Source organism: Epinephelus moara, chromosome 8 (assembly GCF_006386435.1).
Source record: "Epinephelus moara isolate mb chromosome 8, YSFRI_EMoa_1.0, whole genome shotgun sequence".
NCBI lineage: Eukaryota > Metazoa > Chordata > Actinopteri > Perciformes > Serranidae > Epinephelus > Epinephelus moara.
In genome coordinates, this window is record NC_065513.1 from 16,040,773 (window position 1) to 16,058,250 (window position 17,478).

Consider the following 17,478-nt stretch of genomic DNA (forward strand, 5'->3'; position numbering starts at 1 on the left):
CTCTGAAATGAGACTCCCTGATTGAGGCCAGCTCCTTGTCTATGATGTTAAACTGCAGTGTAATGTCATAATGGTTTTTGATCTATTGGACCTGTCATTTGGACGGAGTAAGCGGCCTCGGAAAACCTGGTAACAGCCAAATTAAGTAATACTGTTTTTAATCCATCTTTTTGGTTCAACCACAATATTTTGTTGATCCACTACGTCTGTCCTCATTAGTCCAAGTGCAATGTGTGTGATGTGGATATAAAGAGAAATGCTGCCATGTCCACTTAGCTCTCCTCTGTGAACTGCCAGTGTACTTGAAATGCAACTCTGGCAAGCAGAAAGCTCCTCAAATGGAAAGCAAAGCAGGGAAAATGCAGTAAAACACACTGATGGTTTTGTATAGAATGTTCTCAGCTGTAACATACACAAATTAAAGCGCTCACACAATGCTGCGCTGTTAGTGTAAAAGTGGATAATCGTATTGCTTTCAGCAGAATTTAATTACCTTGAAGGAAAATTCCCTCAAGGCCAAATTATTTTCTGTTTTATTTATATGAACTTAAGCACTGCTGTGACACACACCAGCATGTGCATTATCAAGTCAGCATGCTAATTAAAGTGGGCTTAATTCAATAATGACGCTCTGGGACTCTCATTGAAAATCACTCCCATTATCTGGCTCCCATTGGTCTCCGAATCGGGACTGGATTTATGGCATGTTACCAATCTCTTTCAAGGGTTCTTGTCTTTCACATCGCGTGTGGTCCTTGAGGGTAAGAGACCTATCCAAAGTTAAATGATGTTTACACAGTGGCCCGTCGGGTTGTTTTGACTCTCTTTATTACGCTGAACCTGTGTCTCTGTGTCTCTGTTGGCCTTGGAGAGCTAGATCAATGCCTGAGGGTGGGACATGAGGTGGGGCGTCTAATCAACACTCTTCACACTGTTTCATCAGTGACCAATGTGCAGTCACAGTGCAGCAGCTCCAGGTGTTGTGCTGGGTGATGCTGCAGAAAACACTCTGCGTTCAAAATGACAGAAAATATAACTATCACTTTTAAAAAAGAGTAATAAATACTTAATGAGCGCAGGCAGCTTAGCCTACAGATGAATTCTTATTAAATATAAATCCCTCCTTAAGTCTCTGACTCTGTTTGTGGTTTGCTGTTACGGCCTGCAGCTACATAGAGCTCCCTGTCTGAGTCCAGCATGCCTGAATATTTAGAGAGCGGCAGAGGCCAATTTGAATCAGCGCTTTTCACTCAAATGCATCTCATTCATGTCCTGGACTAAATGCCAAACCAGGATGGAGCATTTCCTGTATATGCTCCCCACTTATAAAAAAACAAGAAGATTTAAAGAGATAGTTCACCCTAAAATTAAAAAAACATAGTTTACCTTTTACCTGTAGTGCGATATACTTCTCTAGATTGGACTGTGTTGGTGTGAGTTGCTGAGTGTTTGAGATGTCAGCTGTAGAGATGTCTGACTTTGAATGTAATGAACCTAGATGGCACTCAACTTGTAGTGCTTAAAGCACCAAAGAATGCATTTGAAAAACTCAAAAGCAGTGTCTCTTTCCAGAAATCATGACCCAGTTACTGAAGATAATCCACAGACCTTGTTTTGAGCAGTTTCATGTAAGAACTATTTTACATCTACTGAACTACGGCTGCCAACGGTATGACCGCACAAAAAGAAGCGTGCATCTACTTATTCACTAGAGGCTTGTACTCATGATGGCGCAAGATGTAAATCTTAATGGCGTCCTCCTCGGCTGCAACACATTCTCACTCCCTGCTCGTCGAATACAGACACTTGGTGAGTGGACGTCAAAATATGACAGGCTAGGTACCCCTCCTGCGTCAGTTTTGCACGTAAATGTATTGTTTTGGCACTTTGGCACCACAAGCCAAGTGCCATCTAGTTTTATTATATTGGAGAGAAGGCAGACATTGGCAACTCATACTAAAACAATGTAGACAGATAAATAGCACTACAGGTAAGGGAAAATGTGTATTCTTGATTGAACTATCCCTTTAAGATACAAATTAAACTGCATTGTTTGTTTATCTGTGTCGACCTTTGCAACACTCAAGTTGAATTGCATTGGAAATGAGGCAAATCATTTCACCCCGCTGTCAGATAGTCCAATGTGTTTGTCTGCTGTCTGACTGCATTCACCTCTCTGGCTGTGCACATCACAGACGACAGCTTCCTCCATGCAGAGTGCTACACTTGCACGGATTGCGAGTGTATCAAGAGGAAAAATACATATTTTTGATTTTGGGTTGAACTGTTCCTTTTAGTATTGACTAGCAGGGAGATGGTATGAGGGGTGCAAAGAAATTAACACCAAACCTTCAGTGGTAGCCGAATGCAAACAGGACATCCTGTTGAGTTTGGGTTTGCAGTATTCTGGATGTGGTTAGGACAGGACGGTTTTCCCTCGCTGTCCCTCTGCACCAGGTTGCAATGTGGAAAGCTGAAAGGACTCTGTTCAGCTGCTGCCTGTCTCAGTGCTGCACACCGCACAGCAAGCCTTCCCAGCTCCACCACAGAGATGATTCCTCAGTGAAATGATTGGTTGACAATGACCCAAAACCAAAACCAGCTGTAGGAGGCATGCTGCTTTTGACAGACAGTTCTAGTGTACAGCACATGCAGGTACACATATGTGAAAACACACACATACACACACATATCAGGCCTTCCCCCAGACCTGAGGCAGTATGTTACAGTGGGACTGCCTTCCACTTAGGAGTTGGGAAGGGGGGGCGGAAGTAAATCAGTGAGCAAATACGATTTGCGACATGCTGTCATGCCCCTGTGTGGCCCTCAAAGGCTTTGTGGGTTTAGAAAGCAAATTGAGCAAACCAACAAAGTGAGTGGCACGGTGCAGGGAGGAGCTGCTGCGGTTTACAAGACAAGACTCTTTCTTGAATGGTTTTTACTTTTTCACACTCTGTCACGCACCAAGGAAACCATGAGCTAACACTGAGCTATGGCACTTGCTACTGAAACATCAAGCACACTAGCAGGAGTCATTCTTCTTATTTTAAAAATAATGAAATGACTCAAAAAACCCACTGCATTTCCTACAATATGTTTGAGCAAATCACACTGTGTGCAGCTAATAGTTTTAGTTTGCTTTGACAACAGCAAATGTGTTTGGACAGATCTTTGCCAACATCTGGCTTTAGGGGATTTTTCAGTGATTTATAGAACACACACATGGATATATGTCATGTTAAAAGATTGCATTGTTCCATAGTTTGAACTTTTGTGGTAAAACACACTCACACCCTGAACTTTCTTAAGACGGAAATGTTCCTATCCTGACCCCGTCACTGCACCACGTTACCTGCAGTTGTCTCTTACTGCTGGCCTGACAGGGTATTTTTCTGTTTCTCTCCTGATCATAACCGTCCCGCAGAGACTGATTTTCTAATTACGTTGTGGCAACATAATTGCTGCAGGGATTATGTTTAGAGACAAAGTTTCTTTCAGGTAATGAAACACTACATTAATATATCATGCAGGCCTTGCACAGAGGTGTTTGGGGAGGATGGTGGGCAGGACCCTGACACCAGAACTTTGGGTTCATGCCCAGACTCCTGTCTTAGGTTTAGGCAACAAATGCCCTGTTGTTAAGGTTAGGGAAAGATCATGATTAAATATTAATAAAAAGGTGATAACAAAAATAAAGCTGCAGTCACCACGAGTGGAGACTGTATTGCAAGATTGCCTATTATGTCTGAAAACAACTGAAATACACTGTCAGTGAATGTTTTGCTGATGTTAATAGCTCGGCTTTATGTTTCCCTCAAACTGGTTTGCTGTTTCAAACTACTTGTATATAAACAGAATATCTAGGAGACGGGGCCTTCTGCAGAGCACAATAGATTAACTTCCTGGTCCATGATTAATCAAGCAGATGCTTTTTACATATCTGCTTATTTGAGCTATTTTAGAGCGTGTTTGGGCCCAGGCCATTATGAAACTGTTTGCACAACACATATAATATACACAGTTTTCCCCTGAAAACTTTTCCTGACCACAGTACAGTTTTCAGTCATAAGATGCTGATGATTTTATGTATGTATTCTTTTCATTTCAGACTTGTAGACACAAACATGGCAGCACACGAAGTGAAGTGGCTGTGTATATATACGCATTCTGTGTCTGCTGTGGTTTCACTGACCCTGTTTAACCCCTTGACTCTGAGTACACCACACCAGAGGAGGGCTGGTGTCTGTGCTTCTGTTTGACCTGGCTCTTTTCATATGACCTCGTTGCTTTTTGATCTTCATGTAAATGAATTAGATGAGAGTGGTGAATGGGATGCTGGAGCCTGACATGTGGTCCTGTTTTTTTTTTTTTTGTTTTTTTTTTGTTTTTTCATAGATTAGATGGATTCAATTAGCCTGTCTGATTTCTCAAAGGCCTTTGTGGCCTGAAAGGGTTAAGTGAATGAGAGATACCATCCCCAGTCTGGACAGAGTTATCACACTGTCGTGCCATGTACCATACATCTTATTGCTCTTGAAAGCAGATTAACTCAATCTGCCATCTGATCTGTCACTTATACGGAGCGAAGAGAAGCCGCTCGTGTACAGTAAGGCCTCAGTAGCACCATGGAGCAGACGTTAGACCTCCCAGCAGCATGGACTTCTATGATTAAGAAGCTACTCATCTTCTTTGCTTGTAAAGCTCTGTTAACCTTTGTATACTCCAGTGATGAAGTGATGCACTCTCATGTGCCTCAGCTGTCACCTGCCTCCGGACACTGCTCCATCTGTCTGATGGCTGTCCGGGAAGTGCTCTCTCTACAACCCCTGACCTCCGAAACCAGGTTCTGAATAAACAGCTAATTGGCTGGGTTTCCTGTTTAGCCTGATGGGAACGCTGACTATTTCTGTCTGTTTACAGAGATCTGCCTCTCTCTCTCTCTTTCTCAGAGTTGTACTCTCTGTATTGTTTATGAAAGAACAATGTCCGTCACTACAACTGTGCTCCAAACATCAGGCTTTGGGGATTATCCAGTAGTGTCCAGCCTCTGCAACTCCCCTGCGTTCCTGGAAATCTGTGCCTTTTGTTGTCTGTGGGAGGGTTTCAGTTAGCTCATTTTGTGGTCTCTGTTTATTTGTGAAAGACTAGCTTTCAAGTGTACAGAGTAGCAAGCAAATTGAAATATCATGTGTTGAAATGTCATAACTTGAGACAAATGAGGGTTTTGTGATAGGATGCCATATGTGGAATTAAATGTTTTTCCAAACAAACATGGACACAACACATAAACACATCTGTACAGGTTTTAAGAAGGAAGCTTTTCAAAACATATCAGAATTAGATGAGCACCCTAAAGATTTATGCACACATATGTACACTCGAGCACACCAAAACCAACGTATAAGCTGTTCACTGACTAATAGTTTTTTTTCCCCTGCATAATAAGCTTAGTTAAAAAGGAACTATCTGTATCTAAACTGTCTGCGTTGAATTAAATGGCTTGCTTCTTTGCCAGATGTGACTTTCTCCTCTTCTATCTGTATTGAATTATTCAGGCAGTTCCGGATCTTCTGTAGCTTTCATCTCGGGCCTGCATCCAGTTATGGGAAAGATACCGTGCCCAAAGTCAAGTGAGAGACCTTAAGGTCCAAGAGTCATAGGTTCAAATGCGGGCTACGCCACAGGAGGACTGACTCTGCTCTTGTCTACCATCCAACCTAAAAAAAAGTCTTGACTTAATAACGGTGATTTATCTCAACAATTCACTGTGGATTTGTGAACATGATTTTAATTTTCTCTCCAAAGGGAGAAATAAGACAGTCAATTTCTGAGGCCTCAGCTTTGGAAATGAATGTGGATTTTTGCGATAGTAATTCCATTGATGTTGCACATTTTCACAGTGGAACCTAAAATAAAGGTAATTTTGGTTTTAAATGCTAAATAAAACAGAGCGGCCTCGGTTTCAGTATTATAGTTATTATCAATGGAGCAGCTCTCGTCTCTTGATTGCAGCCGGTTTAAAAATAAATTTCTCTGGTTTCTTATTTTGGCAGATAATTGTAGGAAGATATTGATTGAGGTGTCCAGGATGACTGGAGCAGAAGATAATTTACTTTCCATTTTGGCTTTCCTTTTGTGTGCTTCTCTTCTGTCTTCCTGTCAGTGAAGTTACTGAAGTGAAGAAGTAAGTCAGGCCAGTTTGTGTCCCTGTACACCAAGACTGGATGATTAAATCTGGTCATTAAGTGAGTTGGAAGGTGCAGAGCTGAAGGCGGTGTTTTTATTGATGTGGCAGGAAACGGGAGGTGGGGGGACTGCTGCTGCTGCCGAATCTGTAAATCTCACAGACTGTTCACAGTCCGCTCCCACTTTTAAAGGCGCTCACACAGCTCCACTCTCTCGATTAAGAACACACTTAATGTTGCAAACAGCCCATTAAGCACCATGTGGTAGAGGCGAAGATGATGTGAAACTGAAGGGTGTGTTAATGATGGCCTGAGCAGAGCCCCTGCTGTACCCTGAGCTCTTGCTGAGGGGACGTGGGCAGGTCCGTGGATCCGCAGAGCCATGTTACACAGTAGTGTAAACATTGAACCCTGCCTCCTGAAAATTATGTTCATGTACAACAAATGTGCAACAGCACAGGGGATCTTGGTCTTGGTTGAATATTGAAAAAGTCAACTCTGACTTGAAGACAGGATTGCCTGTTTCAATATTCAAGCAAAACCACAATCTTTCCCAAACCTCTCCCAAGTGCTTTAGTGGCCTAAACCTAACAACACATGCACAATGCAAACCCCAGTCCCTGGTGTAGACCCAACCATTCACCCTGACCTGCTCCTTTCAACTCCTGAGCACTGCGAGAACGTCACACCTCCTGAATTTGATAAAACATTGCCAGTGAACGTAATCCAGGCGGCAATTATAGTTTCTTCAAAGGGTATTTGACAAAACAGTATACAGTATAACTCAGTACTCAAAGTCAGTATACAGTATAAACATATTTTGAAGGAGACCATGACAACCATCCACAAGGCTTTAAACACAAGGATGAATGCCTTTTTTTTTAAAAACATTTTAGTTTTAAGAAATGTCCCCATGGGTCCAGGAGGCTGTTAAAGGCTGTGTTTTGCTTTTTTGCACCTATAACCACACCCAACAGTGATGTCATAGGGTTCTGGAGAGCACTTCTACCTCACTGCAGCAAGGTGAGCAGTTAAACCACTGAGGGTCATCAACTTGAGTATGTTTTTTTTTTTTGTGGCAGATGGTTTTAGCACCCAGGTTTCCATAACCAATGATGCCACTGCCACCCTCGGGACATAAATAGCCAGTGTGTCTATTAACACGTGGGTGCATATTCTTGGGCATCCTAGCAATGTTGAAATATGACGTCAACATGAACAGGTCTATTCAGCTATTCTGCTAAAATATAAACACATTGTACATTCAGCAGCTTTGTACATCCTAAAAACTAAAAAATTAAGTCAACCAAATCGGAAAATAATAAGCCCACACTGACTCACACAGAACTTGAATCTCAGTCTCCTGTGTGGAAGTTCCACACCTTACTCTCTCCATGGACTGTTTTGCTCTTTTTACTACATCACCTGACTTTCTGGCAGCACATTTGTGGCTTTTTTTCTTGTAAATTTACCACTTAAATCTCAAGAACTTTTCCCACTGGACAATAAACCCACTAACACCCACTAACATCTGGCTTTTGTGTTTAAAGGGTAAGGTCACCATTAGCATCTCCTCCCAGGACGAATGTCTTTGCAGTAGTCATGGGTTTTTATCGGCTCCAGCTCCGATCATTTCAGATCAGCAGTGATGGAAATATGACACCCCGGTGGACACACCCATTTTAGCCCCTTTACCGTCGAAATGCAATAACAGGCCTCCACAAAATATTGTGCGTTTCTGTCCCAGCAGCACTCGATCATCGTTCACAATTTAGTTGAGCATCAAGTTTGAGAGAGAGACTAAGTAAGTAAGAGATGTAAAGAAAACAAGTAACTATAGTAACATTTCACTGGCCTCCATGCTGCTTTCTACTAATTACTGACCTGTTTTCAGGCCCATCCATGACGTTGAACGTGACACACCAGAAAAAAAAAAGCCAATCAAACTATTCAGTAGGATCCATAATAATGTCAGGTGTTAGGTTAGCTGATATCCCTCTGCTTTCAGTCTTTGTGCTAAGCTAAACATCTGTTGGTTGAGGGTCATATTTAATGTACACCGTGTTATCAATCATCTAATCTGGTTCTTGGCAAGAAAGCAAATGAGCATATTTCCAAAAAAGTCAAACTATCCCTTTAAAGTCTATACAAAGGTCTTTTCTAACTGACTCTGACAGTGGCAAGTCCGTCAGAGCAAAATGATTACTGTAAATATCCATTTCCCGGACAAAGCAATCTCAGCCTCACTTCCAGTGTGTCCCGTGGCCCTCTGCCTTCAGGTCTGATAAGAGCCCCATAAGCCAAGTGATTCGCCAGTAGGGAAAGGGCTAATTAACATGGCCTGTGCCGCCACTCGTTTGATGTGGACAGACATCCTTTTGATGTGAAAATGTATGCGAAATGATTATCAAGATTACAGCTTCCCTCCTTATCTTGATGTCCTACTCCGTCTTTAACATTAATTGGAAACATCTTAAGCTAATGTCTGTGGTCAGACTAATGTCGTGTGACTGCAGCACCAATTAGACATTTTATTTGGACTTCATCCTCCTCTTGTGACCCCTTCACTGTGTGTTTAGTTAAACCTGAACTCTCCCTTAGCCGTGAAGCTGATGTCCAAGATAGTGATTTAGCACCATGAGATATGCTTCAATTTATTCTCAGTGGGAATATTTCTAACAATACCGTTTCTTTTCTACAGAATACTGAGCCACAACAAGATCCGAGTTCTGAGAAATGGATCCTTCTTTGGACTTAACGCTTTGGAGAAACTGTGAGTAGCCTACTGTTTATTATCCCATATGAATACTTCACTTCTGCGGATGCTACAATGTCATGTTTATTTTGTACAAGATGAGATATATCTTATGTGTGAGCTGTTATTTTAGCACGCCTCGGGGCCTTTGTAGAGAAATACAGACAGCGTATCAGTGAGATCTTAGCTGCTCCGTTTGCCGCTATCCATTCATGGGCTTCTGTCCAGCAGGGAGGATGATACACTCAGACTGGCTATCGCAGAGTTATGTTGAAAAGCTCACATAATTACACTTTAGTCCTTCATTATCAGGTAAACCCCACTCCACAGGACAAGATAAGGGAGATCTCTGGGAGGAGGTGCGTGCTGGCAGCTTCGCCTGTGGTTCACAGGCAGCAGTCTAGCCCTCCTCAGTAGCACCGTAATCTCTCTGAATGGGGTGTGAGACAGGTGATAGACAGGATAATTTCTGGGAGAATATGAATGAAAGACTTTTACTGGTGACAAACAGGAAAGGAACCACGGTGGGCACTGTTGCTTATCAGGGTAGCTCTTTGCCTTATCACTCACTTCAGTCTGTCTGTTGGTTGGTTTGTCCACCACTTTGGTCCAGACTGAAATATCTCAATAACTACTGAAGGATTGTCATGAAATTTGGTACAAATATTCATAGTCCATAGATGATGAATCACAATGACTTTGGTGATCCTTTGACTTTTTCTCCAGCACCATGAGGTAGTTTTTTTTTGTGTGAATTGTCTCAAAATCTATTGGATGGATTGTCATGGCATTTGACATTCATGGTTCCCAGAGGATGGATAATAGCTTATGATAGCTCTGGCTAACTTTTCATCTAACGCCATGACCTTTTCCAGTTCTTTGGTTTTGACCAGTGCTTATTAGCAAACGTTAGGATGCTAAGATGGTAAACATGCTTCACATCAACATATAAGCATTGTCATTGTGAGCATGTTAGCGTGCTGATGTTGGCATTTAGCTCAAAGCATGCTGATTCAAGTGAGTCCAAACACTGAACACTGCTCAGAAATTTGTGACTTGAGTTGAACTCAAGTCACAAATTTGCAACTTGACTTGGACTTTGACACCAGTGACTCCTGACTTCATTTGGACTGTAGCCTTTTGATTTGAATTGAATCATTCCCCCAAGCCAAAAGATTTGAAATTATGTTTTATAGAAGTGTTTCACTCCATTTCCTGAATCAACTAACATCCATCCATCCATCCATCCATCCATTTTCTAACCGCTTATCCTCTTGAGGGTCACAGGGGGGCTGNTGAATTGAATCATTCCCCCAAGCCAAAAGATTTGAAATTATGTTTTATAGAAGTGTTTCACTCCATTTCCTGAATCAACTAACATCCATCCATGGACAGGTTGCCAGACTATCGCAGGGCTGACACATAGAGACAAACAACCATTCACACTCACATTCACAGCTACGGGCAATTTAAAATCACCAATTAACCTATCCCCAACCTGCATGTCTTTGGAGAAAACCCATGCTGACATGGGGAGAACATGCAAACTCCGCACAGAAGGGCTACCACACCCGGGATCGAACCAGGAACCCTCTTGCTGTGAGGCGACAGTGCTAACCACCACACACACACACACACACACACACAAGACATTAACACTAAATATTTCCAGCAAGTCGACATTTAAGTCCGCAGATTCACCTTGTTTGAACTTCTCCGTCAGCATCCAGTGAAGTTGCACGAGAGTGTCATGGAGAGCTAATGTCATGTTATGAAGCGCCAGTTGGAAACAATGATACCAAAGATATTGTGTTGGCGTACAAAAACTATGCAGTGGTCAACAAAAAACGAATAGAAGTTCCAACAAACTTGTTTTGACAAATGCATTCAAATAATAAAAAGCATTCATTTTTGTAAATTTAATCTATCATTACTCTGCCGTTTAAATTGCATTACATTTGGTAAAGAATGCATTATGACTTGTTTACGACTCAAAAAAAGTTTAGGTCTTGGGACTTACTTATGACGTGCGAAACAATGACTTGGTCCCACCTCTGCCTTACTTGACTGGAATAAGAGGAGATGGACAGCTAGCAGGGTGTGCTAAAGGTTAAGTGTACGGTATATATGATATGATATGTCTCTTGGTCAAACTCAGTGATTACGGTAAAGACTGGTGTTTACCAGCTACCACTCTTGGCCTCTGGGATGTAAGAATTACATCTAGTGTGTTTCTCACCAGACACTCTTTCAAGGTGTTGTTTTAAAGAGCATCCCAGTAAAGCTTTATAACATCCTGGCAGCTAACAACACACATGGAGCCGCTTCAGCCTGGATACTGTAGTCTGGCAGACAGACATACTTACATTGTGAGGGGGTGAGTATGTTGAAGGGATATTAGTTCCACATGCCACTCAGAGCTGCCACCCATGAAGCTAATGAGCTCCTCAAAAATGTTGAAAGAAGGAAAAATATGGTAATTTGCTGCACTTGTTAGCTTGTTAGTACCTACCTGCTGGAGCTCACATCAGACGTGCCAGTCGAGGACAATAGCCAAATTTGCTGAAATTGCTCTTTTTATGTCTGGCATGTGAATGCTATGGGTGAACAATTCCAAGGCCAAGTTCTCACTTCAACTGTCTTGCACCGAAGACGCTGAAAAAGTTGTTGACAGGAAGACATGACACCGAAATCCTGTGACTAATACCACCAGGGAGAATAGCTGATACTAAATTAAAGGCGAGGAAGATCTGTAGCTTCAATTGTTTGATGTAAAATGAGCTGATGTTGCTTGTTTTTATAAGTGCAGACAGGGTTCCCCGTAGTGCCGCGGGGTCGGTGGGTCGGGTAACCTGAGCTTACCCACTAACTAGGCCTTGTAGCTGGAGCTGTGATAAAACCAGCAGGGGGTAACAGGGTGGAGCGTTCCTGCAGGCTCACAGCTTAAAGACCTGGGAGAAAGATGCAGAACAGGCAGGCAAACACACTCACACATACTTGTGCTCCACAGAGGGAGATGTGGGCGTCTGGTGTGAGGAGAGGACATAACGTAAATCATGCAGGCCTCATTTCACTCCTCTGCCTTAACCTCTGCTGGCTCCCTGACACACAGCGGTGGAGGTCTGCTCACTCACTCTGACGTCTTCAACCTTTAATTGAGCCCTGCACAGCTTATAATTACATCTGAGCTCATGGTAAAATTGCTGTCTGATGTGAAAAATGCCACATTGAAATTCACCGTCACAGTGATGGAAGGGTTTGAGGGTATGAATTCAGTAGTAAGTTTCACGGTAAAGGTTTGGACGTGAGTTTTTGTGCATACTGAGAGATCTCAGTTTTGTTTTGTCTCCTCAGCCAGCCATCGCTCCTCAGGTCCACTCATTGTTTCCAGTTTGTCGTCTACATGTGCTTGTCATTTGGAGCAGTAGTGAACAGTTACTCATATTATGTGGTCAGCGCTGTAATCAAAGGGCCAGCCCACTAGGGCTGAGTAAACACACATCAGGGAATTACACTGCGTCTCTTCCCCTACGTGACAAGGACAAACACAGTCTGCTCCCTGGCTGCACATGCACACTCTCACTCCTGGCCCATCTCTGTTGTGACTTGTGTACTGTAGCTGTGAGAGTGTTTCCTAGTATGGGCACCCTCGCTTCTTGTCCAGTCATTTCAAATAGGTCTGGTAACTCTCTCAGCAGATGCTCACTCAAAACCCACACACTCACACCAGACATCTATTCAGAGTTGAATGCAGTCTGATTTGCTGTTGTTAGTTGGAGAATACAGCTCCAGGGCAGGCCACCCTCCTCCAGGCCTGGGCCAGACAGTGCAGCGATCTACACAGTTAGCCCTTTCATTGGGACAAACCTCCTCAAAGCCACTATTGCCTTCATAACCTGCCAAACCACCCAAGTGCAGAGGAGCAATTTAGCCTTGTTTGTTTTTGCCCTCTTACTGGACTACTGTGTTTTTGTAGCTCTTTTAAATAGGCTTGCCATCCAACAGCTACATTTGGATCTTGGAATCCCTCATTTTTTTCCAGCATTTGCGATGAAACACCCGTTGAATCATACCTGGCTTCTGTGGCGGTGCTTGCTATATATGCAAAATATCAGGCCTTTGATACTGTACCTATTTGAGTACCTCCACCTCTGTGCACACCCTTTCTGATGGGAGCTGACGCTGGCGGCCCTGCTAATGAGCTGGGACCTTTATGAGTTGTGGACAGATCCCAGCAGCCTGTCCTGTGCTGATTTGAGCCGAGGTAATGAGAATAATGAGCAAAGAGGGCCGAGGCAGTCTGGCTCTTGTCCAACTGGGCCCCACTGCACCATGGGACACAGGACAGGCAGGCAGGGGCACAAGGGGCCCTCATTACCAGGTCTGCTCGCCCTACAGGGAGAGAGGGAGCAGAGAGGGAGAGCAGAGGGCAGCGATGATGATGGATGAGGGAGCAGCAGGGCGCTTGCAGTGAACAGGTCTGAAAGGCAGGAGTGAGGCTTGTGGTTATGGACTGGTGGTTAGAGGCTCATAGGTGTTGGCAGCATGATAGACTTTGTCAACAAGAGAGTCTAAAATGTGTATGAATCTACCTGGCATGACTGTACTTTTGTTGCACTACAGAAGAGCATGCACAGGAAATATCATGCAAGATTATTAAAAACTTCCTGTTGACTTACAACAGCTTCATTCAACAGCAGGAAATAAAGAGCTGCTTGTGATTTATGCGGAGCAACAAGAATTAAGGGAAGTTTGCGCTGAAACCTGCGACCATTAAGTCACACAGGGCATGAGTATGTGCAGATGTTGGATGTGTTTAGAAAGACGTCTGCATGATAGAGAATATATACACGATTATCACATTATGGTGGAGAAGGCTGAGGCCAATTCATTACTTTTTTGACTTGATAGTATCTGTTTCACAAAAAGGGGAGGCGGGAAACTCAGTCTTTGCCTGAGCCTCTCTGAAACCAACCTTGAAATCGCCTCTGCCATTCTGAGCGGCTGGGGTTAGGATGTTGTCCAACTTAAACAACTTTACCATCTGACACAGGGGAAGCGGAGCCGAGATGGCTAAAGATGGTATGGTGGCTGGAGAGAGAGGGAGAGAGAGGGGAGGGAGAGAAGGAAAGCACACTCCTGCAGTTTGTCTTATATAAATCTGAGGTTGTTTTTCTTAGTGGGAGATTAACATTATTTCCACACAGGCTAAGCAAATTACCTTGATGAGTGGGAACAAAGCAGAGGTGGGCAGCGCTATAAGCATGTAAAAACAGCGGAGAATGTGCGGACATGGCAAGGAGCCCTTCTGTCTAGACCAGTCTGGGGAAGACAAGGTTCAGATTGTACCAGCCCACCACTCGGAGGAGAGCTAAGGCCAGCTGTGGAGGTTGGTTGCACATGGGAGTCTCATTTCTCCCTCACAGAAAAATGAACATTTGTGTAAGCATGTTTGCCTGCACACGCCATTGAGTGGCCCCCGGTTAGGCAACAGTCACCTAATGAGAGTGCATGACATTAAGGGGTGGAGCGGGTGAGGAAGGGGTTAAGCGTGCTGGAGAGTGGAAACAGAAAGGGGGGTGCTGCTGGAGTTGATAGACTCCAGATGTGTCTTTCAGATAAACTGAAGGAACGGGGTGTGTTTGTATTGCAAGCCTAGCTCAGTCATGGCTCTGGGGGTTTATTGAAACAGCGAGCGAGCCCCCTCATAAGCCCATTACCAAATCGTACGCTTTATACGCCAGTAACTCGCTCTCGCACACTCTTTCGGCAAACTCGATATGGTTTCAATGGCATTTTTTCCTCCAGAGGAACTTGAGCTTTCCCTGGACTTACTTCCCCCCACTTCCGTTTGTGTTCCTTTTCTGCTTTATTTTTGCATCTCCCCTCTCCCAGCTCACTGGGTCTCTCGCTGTTCCTCCCCCTTCTCACTCTCTACATGCTGTAGTCCACCTACTGGCTGAAAATTCACTCACGGACATGAGTCCCCCTTTTCATTGATAATTTGAATGAAAGGCGTTTCCTCCAGTTTCCTCCCCAGTTATAATGTGTACATTGTTTGAACCCTGTGTCTGTTCATTTATTGGTAAAGATGTTCAACGTGACTTTTGGGTCTTTCAGATTGAGGCACTCTATTTAAGTAATATCATTTCATTAATATGATCGAGGTCAGTAAGTGGAAAAACTGAAACAAAATAACATTTTACTGCCTTTTCTCTCCTGAGAAAACGGTCACCTCTGACCCTGAGAAACTTAACATTATTATTAATCTGACAAATATTATGTTCTACTCTATGTCTCATTTAAACCATAAACTTTAATTGTATCTGACTGATGTGCTTGCTGGTAGATCTCATGAAAATCAGCAGAGCTGCCAAAGCAGGCATCGCCCCCTTGTCTCGGCCGCTCCAAAAGCCAGAACTGAAGTCAATAACAGTCCGTGGTTCCAGAGTTTTCTTTGGCAGAATAATCTCCAGCTCAGTCTTGCTTCAGACTATAGAAACACATAATCAACTTAGGACATTTTACACTTCAAATAAAAGTGTGTATTGCTATTTCTGTGGAGTTGGATCCACGGTTTATGTAACTGTCAGTCAAGGACAGAGCTCAGGGCCGTTTTCGAGTATTGGCAGTGGATGATCAGGTGGTGACTGTTCAGATTTATTTTATAATCTAAATGATAGCCGCTCTATGTATATAATAGTCTATATTTGCTTCTTTAGCTTCATGGCTGCACCAAAGAAATTGGTCTCTAAATGAACACAGATAAAAAGTTGATTAGGCATATCCAATCTGAGAGGAACCAGAAAAAAAACAAAGAAAATAATCTGGGGAAGGGGTAGCAAAGCAGGAAATTAGTAGAAAAACAAGAGCTCGGCAGATCCCGGTTTCCTGTTTTGGGGGGAAGGCAGGAGTACGTTTGGGGCCTGTGTTACAGAGCCCCCATTGTGAGCAAGTGTGTTGAGGAGTAGGGAGGTGGGGTCTGCGGGGCCATACACAGGGACGATTTTGCTCAGTACTGAATCCCCTAACCCACCTGCCCCTCCCTACAGGGGAAAGCTAGCTAGTAAAAAAAGGAGAAAAAGGAAACTGTAAAAATAAACGAGCAAGGGCCTCTGCTAGAGACGCCAACCAGACAGGAAATGACACGCGGCACAAAAATGGTCTCAACCGACCTCTGTCAGGAACCAAGGTGCCAGTTAACCCCCCCTTGCTTTTTTCCCCCAACAAAGCTTTAATTCCTCTATAGACATTTGTTTCTGTTGTCAGGAAGTTGCTTATATTAGTTTGAATCTAGATATAAATACAATATGAGTATAGAGCTTGGCCTTGTAATGTCATGTCTTTCCATTAAAAAATTCCAGGAACAGGAAATTCTTGATTCCAGTCTGGCGATAATGAGTGGCCTTTCCCTGGCTTCAGTCATTTTCCCAGCTCCCTCCAGGTCCAGGGCCTAAACAATGTCAGTGGAGCACTCCAGTCCCCGCCGCTGTGCTCCTGATAATGGAGCACTCCACGTCTGGTGCGCTTTACAGACCATGTCTTCATTATTACCCTCTCGCTGCCCTACAAGCACGTCGCTCCTCTCCAGCCTGCATGGGGCCCAGGTGCTCATCCCATATACCCACAGAGAAATGACTCTTCAGAATGGCAGAGGACCAGCCCCATTGATCAGGAGGAGTTTTTTGGGGGGGAAAGACATTCTTAATGGCAGCCGCTGGTGTTCGGCCCAGCAGCAGCAGACAATGGCTCCTTCAGGGCTGGGAGTGAGCTTGAGTCTGTCACAACCCCATCACACAGGCCGCATGTGGCGAAGCGGATAAAGCACCGCACGTTCCAAGGTTACAAAGCATAACTCAAAGAGGAATAATAATGTGTCAACGCCAATCGGTAGTTTTTTGAGGAAGTACATGCTGCTACTGAAGATGATAAAAAAAGAACTCACTACAAGTTACGGCTTCTAACCTTTTTAACTATATTTTCATGCTCAGCGGGCATGAGGCTTTGAAGTATTCCTTGTCTCTGCTATTATCCTCTTGCTTGGTGACAGCTGTTGTCATCAGTGTCGAGGCCACTGAGCTGTGAAGCTGTTGTCAGGGAGGGCTCTGTCTACTCCAGAGGGCACACAGACAAGTCATCGCCTGAGTATGAGGCCTGCTGGATCTACTGCGCTGTAGGTTTGAAATAAGGTTGGAAATAAATCTGAGAGTTTGGGTGAGTGGTGCGGGGCTGCAGCACTGATTTAGATGGGATTGTGGCAGGAAACAAGAGCTGACATTTGGGCTACAGTGCCTGGCAAGTGCTTCAAGTCCTGTTGACTCCGTTGAGCTCCTCCACATTCCCCAGTGTGGTGATAAGAGAGTGTATCAGAAGTAGTGGACTGCTGACACTCTTCAGGCCAAAGCACACACAGCGCTGTAACCTCTCAAGCCAGGTACAGAAATGCAGATGTGTTTTTGTTCTGCTAGTCGATGAGTCAGAGAGCTTGAGGTGCTAAAAACTACACACGATCAGTGTCATGTGCAAGTGTGTGGCTGT

The 17,478-nt window shown here is 43.8% G+C and overlaps 1 protein-coding gene across 1 annotated transcript in view; it reads left to right on the top strand.

The window, feature by feature from the left end:
- The window catches only part of adgra2 (adhesion G protein-coupled receptor A2), a 47,645-nt gene that overhangs the window by 14,903 nt on the left and 15,264 nt on the right, over nt 1-17,478 (top strand). Inside the window, exon 2 of the mRNA XM_050051792.1 lies at nt 8,887-8,958. Coding sequence (XP_049907749.1) covers nt 8,887-8,958 — 72 coding nt within the window. The remainder of the gene's footprint in view (nt 1-8,886; nt 8,959-17,478) is intronic.